The 12,238-nt window shown below is 40.1% G+C and overlaps 2 protein-coding genes and 1 long non-coding RNA gene across 5 annotated transcripts in view; 1 reads left to right on the top strand and 2 right to left on the bottom strand.

Moving 5' to 3' along the window:
- The window catches only part of LOC119972574, a 90,774-nt gene extending 86,714 nt beyond the window's left edge, over window positions 1–4,060 (bottom strand). Inside the window, exon 1 of one of the 2 annotated variants that reach the window (XR_005462085.1) lies at window positions 3,909–4,060. This is a non-coding gene — a long non-coding RNA (uncharacterized LOC119972574). Of the gene's footprint in view, window positions 1–3,096; window positions 3,839–3,908 lie in introns of those variants that run through there. The other variant, XR_005462084.1, reaches the window with a different exon arrangement.
- Window positions 1–11,479, top strand: part of LOC119972572 (cytochrome P450 7B1) — a 366,395-nt gene extending 354,916 nt beyond the window's left edge. Inside the window, exon 6 of the mRNA XM_038809483.1 lies at window positions 10,486–11,479. Coding sequence (XP_038665411.1) covers window positions 10,486–10,497 — 12 coding nt within the window. The 3' untranslated portion in view covers window positions 10,498–11,479. The remainder of the gene's footprint in view (window positions 1–10,485) is intronic.
- Window positions 6,151–8,798, bottom strand: bhlhe22 (basic helix-loop-helix family, member e22). Of its 2 annotated transcripts, XM_038809485.1 has the most exons (2): window positions 7,612–8,796; window positions 6,151–7,223 (listed from the first exon to the last, which is right to left on the bottom strand). In XM_038809485.1, exons 1-2 carry the CDS (start codon window positions 8,088–8,090, stop codon window positions 6,953–6,955), a joined length of 750 nt encoding a protein of 249 aa, XP_038665413.1. In that variant the 5' UTR covers window positions 8,091–8,796; the 3' UTR covers window positions 6,151–6,952. The 2 variants fall into 2 exon arrangements, with proteins under 2 accessions (XP_038665413.1, XP_038665412.1); XM_038809484.1 differs by having other exon boundaries at window positions 7,083–8,798.
- Window positions 11,480–12,238: the final 759 nt, after the last annotated feature.

The raw sequence follows: 12,238 nt of genomic DNA, 5'->3' as shown, positions 1-12,238 counted from the left end.
ATGGGTTGCAGAAAAGTAAGCAATTATAATTGAAACTGCAAGTTTCCAACTGATAGTAACACCGTTCAGTGAGTCCATTGTGGAGAATGAAGGCTAATTGCAATGCAATCACAGCTTATGAATTGTACTCTGCGCTATACCACTCATCAACAGCTCCTGCTGCCCAACAGCCTCCTAATGGGCTCAAACCTGTGGCAGTCAGTTGTTTAATAACCAACTAAAGACTGCTTCCCTGAATGAATGGTTGGCAGGGTTCTTTGGGTTGAGCGGGCACCAAGATGACATGCCATATGATAGAATATTTGTTAATAGTTGAACCTGTGCATCAGACTCAGCAGTCCAAAATCTGAGACAGGTAAGTCTTCAGTATTTCTAGATAATGTTGATTGACCAGCTAATGTTGCACATTGACTGAAGGGGTGGCCCTGTCCCAGGAGCAGGAGCCCTTGTCACTTGGCCTCAGATTGCCCTGCAAGGCAGTTTTTAATGGTTAGTGTAGTGCTAATTAAATAATATTTGCATTCATAGATTGTCATATCAAAGTGCTTTATAAAATTAATTACTTATGAAGTGAAGTGACTAAATGTAGCTAGACAAGCAGAAATTATCTATCTAACCATCCTGATAAAATGTGCAGTTTTGTCAGTTAAGAATTAGGGCACCATTACACATACCTGGGAGTCACTTGATCCTTGCTAACCTGCACCTAAGTTCCCTTCTGAGATAGCCTGAGCACTGGATGGCAGGCAAACAGAAACTGTTTATGTTTGAAATTTTAAGTAGAGCAGTGGCTTTCTGCAAGTATCATATATCAGGTTATGAAAAAGACTAAAGCTCCAATATCCTCTTCTCGTAATTCATCACCTTAAAATTGAAATAATTCCAGCTACTAAACATAGAACAGAGAACATTACAGCGCAGTATAGGCCCTTTGGCCCTCGATGTTGCACCGAACTGTGAAACCACTCTAAAGCATCATTTTTCTACATGCAACTGTCCATATTTTTGATTAAGATTTGTTTACACTGTAGTTGCTAACTCAGATTGTTCCGAATGTTCAATTGTGCAAATTAATATAAATAGACATAAAAATGGGCTAAAGCTTCCGTGTGATCAGGTCGATTTCAAAATGAATTCTGAACAGATGAGTTCTACTCGGGATATTGTCAAGGCCTATATCACAATCCATTTTTAAAAAATGATTTTAATTGAGTTTTTGATACACAAAACAAATATAAATATGAACAAACGGTGGGAGTTAAAAAAGAGAAAATAAGAAGTAAAACTAAAACTATTTACACACAGATCGGCTTCAACTATTTACATAGATACATCTCAGTTTCCCCTTTTTAAAATTCCCTCCTTCCAATGTTTGCAGTGGCGATTGCAGTCCCCTGTGCTGTACCACAATCCAACTGCTTTACTTTGGCTATTTGGAATTGCTATGTATAATTATAAATCATTATTTTCAAAAATAACATTTATATTATTTTATCATATTGTACAATTCACTAAAGAAGAATCACTATTAAAAAAACAAATGTGATTCAAGAGTATACAATTTGATTTCTTAATGTTGATATTCTAGCAGTACATTTGCAGAATATCACTGAATTAATCAAAATATTTTTTTAGAAGGGTTAATTTGGAAGATAGCTCAGTTCATGTTTACAAAGTATTCCAGAAACTAAAGCTACACCTCCAGAACTTGTACCTGTCTGGTAAATGAAAGCTTCCCTAAGTGACGGTAATAATATGCTAAATACTGTGGTCAGAGTGAACAATTGAAAGGCTAATGGAACTAATGAGTATTTTAAAATTTAAAAGGAAAGAGAATTCTTATGGACCAATTCAAATAAACTAGAACGAATCACTAAACATTTCACTGCAACCTTCCTTGAATAGTATCAACTAACCTTACCTGGTAAACTCTGTACAAAGTCAAAGGGGTTTTAGAATGGATTACTCCAGTCTTCCTCTGTTGTAACATTTATAAATATTTGTATTGTACAATAGGTATGTTTTAATTGTGTCAATGTGATAAAATTATGTTATCTCTGAAGGAGATAACAATGGAAGTTAGCCATTGTTTAAATCATATTGTACAATTCACTAACATTATTTGATAAGTTGGAATAGATCAAAAATTATTTGTTAAAAATGTGAAATATTGAAAATATGTCTTGGAAGTAGTTTGCAATGCTTTAATTGGTGAATAATTATATGATTCACCTTTTTAAAAAAATAGTTACAGGATTACTAGCCATTACTTGTCAGTATATGCTGTTGTCTAATAGAATACAACCTGCTCTTGTAAGATAATTTAGCCAGTTTGAGCCTAGTACTTAACTGTTCCTGATAATTGGTCAGAGATCTATAGCTGTAATGATTCATTTTACGCTTCACTGTACCAATAGTTTTAAAAATTGTTACAGGAATTGATTATCCAGGTGACTAGCTCAGGAACCTGGAGATGAGGAGCAGTTATTTTGTACAGAAGTTTATAACTTGTTAGTGCTGACTCTGTTAATAAACTGAATTAAAATATCCTCATAATGTTGCTTTGAATGCATTACCCAAATATCCTCCATCATTTGTACTACATTTTGTATTTCACAGACCAGTGTTTGATTATCAAGTATGTCATTTTCAAAATGTCGTAATAAAATGTTTGCCACAGATCATAAACTTCAGCTTATTTCCCATAACGTGTCAGCCTTTCTGATTGGCTATTAATAAAAAATAATTAACAGACTTTAGACTGAATGGGTGCATTTGAGTGTGTTATAGCGGGCTAACAATGCGTTAATGATAGTGGGTAAGATTGAAATGGAACTGGGCGAAATAGACAAATTGTATCAAGGCATAAACTCACAATGACATCAACCACAGTAATCTTTCAATGAATTCCATCTGTAAACGCAAATCGGATAGAACATCATATACAGTACCTCTCATAGTATGTGACTCACTGTGGAAACATAACCAATTGTGAAATAAATTTGATAAAACATCGTTTCATCTGACATTAAACATATATTCCTTAGCCTCCTACTCAAAAAGACAGGACCGCAACAGAATCTGTTTGTTGCTCACATTTCAGTTCCGTTTTCAGCTGTAACATCTGTAATGCCAAATTAGTTACTCTCCAAGTTCGAGCATAAGATGTCTTCTTATGAAAAAAAAACTCCAGTAACGCTGTAAATTTCTCTCCACGTTAAAAAAAAAGTTGTAAAAACTCAGAGTATGTCGCTTTGCCAAAGAACAGAGTTTGGTGGCAGCAAAATATTCACTTGGCATAATGAAATGTTGTATCAAGTTTTAAGCAGATGGGTCCTTGAACAAGTCTGAAAATGTATTGAGAGCTGCTCGTTCTTTAACTACGCAGTGCAACAATAATTTAGAACTAGCTTTATCATAAAGAATTGCACATGTGAGGTCGTATATCCAAGTCAGACGGAAAGTATGTTATTTCCTACTGTAGAAGTAAGACTGTTGAAGTAAACAGTGCCTTGTATATAGTTTAGACCTTTATTACGAGTATTAAACCACGCCTTTGCTTGCGTCTCGAGGTCAGGAAGCCAATCGCTCCTTCATTGTCACAGCGCTAAAGTATATTGTCAAGGAGGCAGAGTAACGTTGACATCCATTATCCTATACTACATTGCAATTCTAACGCTAGTGATGCTAACTGTGGCTCGTCAAAATGTGAATCCTGGTAATTATTTCTCAAAGTCTGAAAGTGCATTATCGCCTCTTTTTTTCCAGCGGTGCTGTAATTAGTTACCATAGCATCTAATACGTAAATGTGCCCTGAGCACACCATTAACAGTTAAACTGAGGATTCAATTTAACACATGATTATATCTTTCATAAGTCATTACATTATGAAAGTCAATGTCACTCACGCTGGGACAGCCATAGGATTAGAATCGCTCTTCGGCCAGGAACTCTGTTGTAACCTCGAAGGAATAATAGGCTTAAATGTTCTGGTGATTTAAATTAAACAAAAAACTCAACGTGAAAGTAATAAAGCACAACAGTAGAAAAATAAATATTGGCTAAGCCACATTTAGATACAGCCATCTCTGGTGTAATGATCCGATAACCCAATTGCGTCTCTAAAGTATTCATGTGCACACTATACGTAGCTGAAGCGGTGAAGCTAGTACTTGTGATCCCAGCATATAGGGAAAAAACAGCTAAAGATTATAAAAAGTCGCAAATGGAAACAAATTGACCTTGGCAACATGATATAACATTTAGTTATTCAAGTTTGAATTCTACGTTTTAAAGTGTGTGGTGTTTCAAAGTTTAAACATTGTAATGTTAACACTTGAGGTAAATAATGGTTTTACTTGTAAATGTTGCTGCAGTTTTTACGTGATAGTGGAATGTTTGGTATATTTCTACCCCCAGTTTTTACGTGATAGTGGAATGTTTGGTATATTTCTACCCCCAGTTTTTATGTGATAGTGGAATGTTTGGTATATTTCTACCCCCAGTTTTTACGTGACAATGGAATGTTTGGTATATTTCTACCCCCAGTTTTTATGTGATAGTGGAATGTTTGGTATATTTCTACCCCCAGTTTTTACGTGACAATGGAATGTTTGGTATATTTCTGCCCCCCCCCCCGGGTGTTACTTTGTTGTGGCAATTCTCTGCGGTATTCGCTGAATGTTGATGTAATGACTGCGGTCAAACACAAGGACCTGGCATCACTCGCGCTTTATCAGTTCAATCAGCAGCCTTCAAACCTGTAACATACACGACCGATGTACACTTAACTTAGACAATCTGTATTGATTTGAAAAGTATTGAAGACTTGTCACTCGCATTGTGAATAACGATGATAATTATTATAACACTGCAGCTGAACTGGCAAGGATTTAACTCTTTTCGAGCATTTGTCCAGTTTTACTTGGGTGGAAGGGCATTAATAAAAGGACAATTATTCAGGACGGGTACAGCAATAAAATGCGAGGCAGCGAATCTTGCTTCAACATTATCCAATTACTTTATTATGCAAAAGTCCTGTGACTGGGAGAAATCCATAACCAGAGTGATGGACAGCAGAGTGAGGACAATACAAAGTAATGGCAGTGTTGCTCCTCACTATACCCCTTGATTAAAGACACCCAATTATGGCAATGAACAGTGTCGCAATTATGTTCCTTAATCACATCCAGGAGGTTTAATTGCCTTAACGATGTGTTTCATTAAATGAATTTAGGTATTATAGTCGACAGTTTTCATACACAGTTGTTTTCAAATTAACATAATATTAGACATCGTCATGGAAATTGTTTTAATAATCATAATTAGGTGCACCGAGGCTTTGTAATCTAATGCTGAGAGACATTTCATTTGGCCTCGGGCTAGTGAACCCTTCTGTGTCGGCTGCCGTGCTATTGCTTTGTGGCACTGTTATGTTTCCTGAAAAGTTACAGGTTCTGATTAATCTTTTGATAGTAAGTGGAGCAGAAAACATTCATTCCAGGCCGACCACGTTTAGCGTCGTCACAGGCATATGGTTGGGGACTGAGCACAAACAGCTATGTTGAATATTAAAACAGTATGGACACCTCTGCCTTTGAACCCGGTCAACCAGACTCCAGTATCTGGAGTTTATCCTGCCACTCTTTGTGTGGCTCGTGTACCGGAGTAGGGCAGTTTTTTTTTAAAAAGGGTTAGCACATTTCTCACTGGAACTGGTTCTAAGGATTCACCAATGGACCAAGAAATAACGGGGGGGGGGGGGGGGGGGGGGGGAATTATGCAAAGTCCCATCAAGTGGAAGAGTACAATTCAGATCCACGCCATATGTCGTTATTCAAGATTTTGTTCAGTTACGCCTTCAAACATTTTTTTCCCCAGTAAAGATGTTTCTGTTTTTCGAAATTCTAGACTTGAAAGGAGGGAGAGAATCGTAGCCTATCTGCCGAACAGCCCGTCAGAATTTCTCGCAAGTCCTTGCTTTGTGTACGAGTGACCATCATTTTCTTTCCTCGTGCAACGATTATTTCACTTAAAAGGCCATTACCACGGTTTAATACCGCACGTCGGAGCCTTCACATGATGCATTACCTAACCTGGGCCACTCATGCTACTTCCTAAATTGCTTATGAAGTAGAAATTGGATAGATGTCGTTTGTTCAAAATATGTTTAATAAATTTGTCTTCCAACACGGATAACACATACAAATGGTTATATATTATAATCAGCGCCAGACTTGTACATCATCACTCTCATACATCATGAGCTGCCAAGAGACCCTTTCAGGCAGGCAGTGGTACCAACCTGTCAACCAGAGTTCGCACAAACTGCAAATCAAACACACGACAGCAGTAAAAACATCGCAAGTCCGTTTTATACATACTTTATATGATATTTATATATTTATATATTGCAGATGGACAGGCACTGTGCCGTCATGCAAACAAAAAGCTCACTTTGGGTAAATAGCGTTTTTGTCATAAGAAACGTAACAAAAATATTTTAAACACATCTCAATCTGTACAGAGACCTGAAACACAAATAAAACCGTGTAATGTTACAGTATCATAAACCCCCTTTTCCTATAAAAGCCGACTCGTTCACAGTTAAGAAATAAATTGACATCTAATTCCTTTGTCACAATAAATAATTGATTTCGGAGCTTCCCTTCCATTACCTTTCCAATGGTGATGTGTATATCTAGAAAACACACACATACAAAAGGGGAACACATGGTCGTATGGCCCGCTTGGAGATCGAGTTCTACTGGGAGGACAGTTTGAAGAACAGTGAACGGGTGCAGCCTGGAATTTAGCTGTGTTGCAGCCGTAATCATAGCAGTCAGATTCTGTTTAGATAGCATTGGATGAAGCTAATACAAATAATCCATAGTAGCTACTAATACTGATGGAACCTTTGAACCAACAAATATTGCTGAGGCTGGGGCGGTTTTTAAAAGCGTGGAATTGTCCAAATCATCAACCCTTTCAAAACCCAAAGATGCACCGTTCCAAACAAAAACTTTTTTTTTGTTGATCCTCTCTCTCCCCAGTTCCTCGCCCAAACTTTTCCAACAGTATTTATGTACAAATAGTCAGTTCTAGACATAACCTCCAAACAACAACAACAAAGTCCGTCCCGGGTGACTTTAGTCTGGTTTTGTTGTTGATTTCCATTTGTTTGTTTGTTTTTTGCCCCTCGCGATGCAAATGGTCCCTTTTTCCTAAATAAAACAAAAAAGAAGCGGGTTTATTTAAGGCTTGTCGCTGCACTGTTTACAGAGACTGGATGTGACATTGTTGTAAAGAGTGGTGGTGGAGGCGCACTTGTCTGGGCAAGTGGCCGCCGCTGCTGCCACCGCCAGGCTGCTGGCTGTGAACGGGTAGCCGCCGGCCGCCGCTTGCTCGTAGGCTCCCAGGCTGGGGGTGAGGGCGGCGACGGAGGAGGGCAGCGCTGCCGGCAAGCTCTGGCCCTGGTTGAGGTACGCCACCAGCCTCCTCATCTCCTCCAGCGCCTGAGCCTGCATCAGGATGTAGTTCTTTGCCAGCAGCAGAGTGGCGATCTTGGAGAGCTTCCTGACGGACGGGCTGTGGGCGTAAGGGATGACCGACCTCAGCTCGTCCAGCGCATCGTTTAAGTCGTGCATCCGCCTCCTCTCCCGGGCGTTGATGCTGAGCCGCAGGGCTCGCTGCTCCTTGTTCTTCTTGGCGCCCGTGCCCCCGTCCACTTTGGCCACGCCGGCCAGCGAGCCGGGCCGCTCCGAGCCGCTCTGCCGGAGTAGCAGCAGCTCACAGCGCTCGTCGCTGTCATCGTCCACACTCTGGTCGCCGCCGCTGCTCTCCCGGCACGAGGTGACATGCTGCTCGCTGTACTTGCCGCTGCCAGCCCGGATCCCTTCTGCCCCCGGCTGCTGAGCCACAGGCTCGGGCTCCGCTTGCTCGAAGCACACCATCGGGGACTGGGGCTCGGCCAGGGAGAGCTCAAGAGCGGCGGCCGGGCGGAAAGTGCTCTCCAGCCTTTTGGCCGAGGCGCTGAGAGTTTGGTGGAAAAGATCCTCATGCGATGCATTGAGGTGGAGGCTTCTTTCCATTCTCGCCAGATCAAGTCCGTTGGCTGGGATTTTGTTGTTGTTGCATAAACTACTCTTTTAAGATCTCAACTTGTCCTCGCTTTGATCTTTTCGCCACTTGATGGTGATGCCTGCACTTTTTTTAACCCTGTGATCTGTGCCGCTGCTGCTGCTGCTGCTGTTGTTAGTGATGATGGTGATGATGATGAGCACCTCGTAACGCTTATCTGCTTGGATTCACCTTCAAGATATTTCCGTGGCGATCAGCAGACGGGAGTCTTTTACATCATTATCTCCGAGCAGGTTATTATGAAGGGTTGCCTGTTGGGACCGAGCTTCCACCAATCAGGTTAACGTTTTAATTAATAGGATTAAAACGGTAACAAACAATCTAGCAGGCGAGATCTCCCCCTCTGCCTAACTGCACTGTTTGAATGGAGAGGAACTCTCCAGCCCGCGGTTACAGGGTGTACACATGCACTTTATACATATAACAACACACAGCCACAGCCTACAGAGGTGCCGCTCCGTCCATTATCCCTCCAGCCATCTGTATACACAACTTAACGCATATGTTTTCAAGGCTTTTTTGTCCCGTTAGAAAACGAACAAATGCCTCGCGTTGACATGTGTGGCAACTTTCACCCATCAATGAGCACACTTAATGCTCCAGTCCGACAAGTCGACTCCCCATCTCTTAGACCCGATCACACAGAGCTGGCCAATATAAAACCGGAGCAGGAAACTGCCGAGGTGTATTTAAGCCCCCCCCCCCCCCCCACACACACACACAGACACACACACCCCGAGCAGAACAGAAAGAGTACAAACTCATTTCTGACTATTCTGTTTGATTTTAATCTTCCTTGATGGCGCCGAGCGTTTAGTAGCAGCTTTTCATTCTTGTGACATCAGTCTCGAGTACTGTTGCACAGGACCTCCAGCAAATCAATCTATGTGTCAGAATAACTGGAGGTACCAATGTATTTGTTCCCCTGGTTTCATTAAAACCCTTTTAATTGTGTCTTTCAGAGTTGGCCCCAGGTGTTCGACTCTTTTCATTACATTTTGCTCTAATGTGATGAAATTCTAATTCGCGCCCTCCATATGGTTAAATTTTTCCGCAGAGAATTGGTGGAAAAGATAGAGAATTTATTAATCTTCCTAATCTATTCCACAACGCAGAGCTCCTGTCTGCTGTTAGAAGATACGGTAACAGTTGTGTCTTCTTGATGTAACCATGATCTCAGTCCACCAGCAGGAATATAGCAGGGTTTTCACCAGCAGTTGTAAATGAATAATATAACCTGTATGAGTTCAAAACAGCGACAAATATAATGTTTGCATGTTTTGGATATTAGACAAGAATAGTTCAGATTAATTGTCTTCATTTATATGGGCTGTATATTTTATGCCAATATATCATTTCACTATTTATAACTATTGAATCCCACTTTATAAGACATAGAGCCGAGTCTAGTGCTATTTCGGTTTGACTGTTTGAAGGATGAGTTTATCTTTTTTTTTTGTTTCTCGATTTCACTGACCGGCTCCTAAACGCGGTGGTACTTGCCGGGGAGAGACAGAGAGAGACAGACAGCTTAATCTCTACAATCGTCATGAGCCTTGATGCGACTGAATGAATAAGAAGGGCATCTGGAGACAACATCTAACAACCTTTGATTATAAGTCAAAGTAAAGGAGAAAAATCGTTCCATACTTTGTGCAGGACAGTGTCAGCATAATTTCCAAAACAAAAACATATAGTTAAAATTGTTCAGTATTCATCAAACGAGAATCTTATATTAATGTTATCGCTTCCTCCATGTCAATTGACTCATTGACCAATAGAAGACTCATAATAAGAGTTAGGGAAAGAGCGAAAAAAACAGAAAAAGTTAAACGAGAGAAAAAAGAATTAAAAGCAACAATAGAGGCTCCATGATTTGAAGCGATTGGAGAGATTGTTCCGGCAACTTTTACAAAAGTTGGACGGGTTTATTTCATTTGGAAGGATAGGAAGCAAATCCCAATTATTTCCAAGGATTTCCCGCCTCATTTTCATTTCCTTTCTTTATGGGAATAGGTTTGTTTATCTTGTCAGCTCAGCCCAAGGTGGGGAGCGTGGAAGTGCAGTTCGATAGTTCCTCTAGATCTGTTCTCCAGAACCTGTGTTTTGATTTTTATTTCAGGTTTCCGCCTTCAGAATCCCTCCCCCTTCCCATATTTTGTTTGATGAACTTGTTCTTCGCTATTGACTTGTACAAATCTGGAAAAGCGTAGCACAATCCAATGTGAGTGCGACAATTGAGATTGCAGCTTTGACTTGTGCTTCAGACCCAGTGGCAATTTACATTCGGAACAACAGGTATCATCAGCACTAACTTTTCAACCCTGATGTCTGTTTCCCTTTCAGGTTACCACATGAAACTGACCCAGCGGAGAAGAGTGTAATTGACAACAGGACATTTGCTGTTAAGGACGTCGTAATTGTCAGCTATTTATCACATAACCTTCGATTTTAACTCACACTAACTAGTTGCTAGAATCGAGTTTACACGTTTTAGTGACAGACTGATGGACATGGATTCAAATTATTAATGGTTAATTTAAACCTTTCTATTATTAAAATTCGCTGTGAATACTAATACATTCTGTAATAATAGCCAGTATTCTTGCGCTGGTCCTGGGGTTTTAAAAGTATTCCGCATTTTCCTTGTCACCTTGCATATACAAGCAAAAACAATTGTTAATATGTATTTCCTTGTGCCCAGTAAATACTTCCAAAGTGACGTGACAGCGTTTTAAAATTATAATCAATTGCTGTAATTGAAAGTCAAGTGACTTGACATTTCTCCTTTGGGATTACAATAGCCGAAGATGGAAACTAGGCTGGATCCAGTGAAAGGCGTGACAACCTGATCACCCGTGTCTGATAGTGAAGTGATCTTCTATGAAATAAGCGCATTTCCCCATCTCTTCACGAGCAGGGAGGATTGCAAATGAATTGACAAACCTTGTAGTAGGACAAAGTGACTTCAGTCCGTTGTAATACTGAAAACTTTCTCTACATTGATGCACATAGATATACAATATTGAAAAAGGCGAAACGATATTCCACTATAAAATACTAGATGTAAATATCGGGAATGTCATCTCTTTCTAAACTACTTACTCTGCCCTGTGGTAATATTCGGCTGATATGAATACATGTTGCCTGAACAGACATCGAATGGGAATCTTCAGCCTGTCACAAAGCGGGAGTAGGTCTGTACGATAGCATTAGCATTAAGAATTTGCTAACATTTAGTGCGGAAAAGATCAGGTTTAAACATGCCGCTGTGAAGACAACAGTAATCAACTCAAATCTGGCCGTGCATTAACTAACCAGGTTCTATTTTCATGAGGGTGAGGGGGGGGGGGGGGGGCTCGTGTCCCTAAATTAACAGGTTGTCTTTACCCTGTGTACTCTGATCGTTAACCCATGTCTGTGGAAAATCATGCCACCATCATACTAATCTACTGAATAAAAAACAATCCCCCTCAGCAATGGACTCCCTGCTGTACAGTGAAGCTGCCACTAATGCCACCTCAGTGGGGTTCTATATTTCTGTTGCATCTCTATATTCATCTCCATACAACTGAGGACACTCAGCAGGTAATAACATCTAATAATACCACAATTTCTCGCAAAGCACTAGTAAATTAGCAATGGATTTGCAACTCCATTTTTTATAACTGCTGTAATCCCGGTTAACAAAGAAGTGTCATAAATAACTTAGTGTTATAGGACCTTAAGAATTTTGGGGTGTGCTGGACCAGAGGAGTGCTTTGCCTGAATTTTGAACTGCTGATGGGAAGCAAAATCTAATTCTACATCAAAGTAGAAATATTGAGATGATCCTCCGGGATCCACTAATCGGATCACTAACTGTCTCGGAGGAAAGTCCCTTATTGGATTAGATCAACTGGTATTAAAGAGTAAGAACAAAGTAGGTATTCAATACACACATAATAAGAATGTATTTAATTGATATTTTGCTATTACATCTTCAAGTCCATATATTTGAGGCTGAGCGAAAGCTAGAGAGGTGGGAACATTTTATTGGTTGTTTCATTTAGCTTGTACGGGATTGGTCACAAAACTGTTACGATTGTGACAAAAGAAG

This window comes from Scyliorhinus canicula, chromosome 10 (assembly GCF_902713615.1).
Source record: "Scyliorhinus canicula chromosome 10, sScyCan1.1, whole genome shotgun sequence".
Lineage (NCBI taxonomy): Eukaryota > Metazoa > Chordata > Chondrichthyes > Carcharhiniformes > Scyliorhinidae > Scyliorhinus > Scyliorhinus canicula.
Note: the sequence above shows the minus strand (reverse complement) of the source record. Positions and strands in the feature narration are given on the sequence as shown.

Bases quoted from the DNA above. Each gene is read 5' to 3' on its own strand.
- bhlhe22 (XM_038809484.1), bottom strand. From the start codon at position 8,090: ATGGAAAGAAGCCTCCACCTCAATGCATCGCATGAGGATCTTTTCCAC.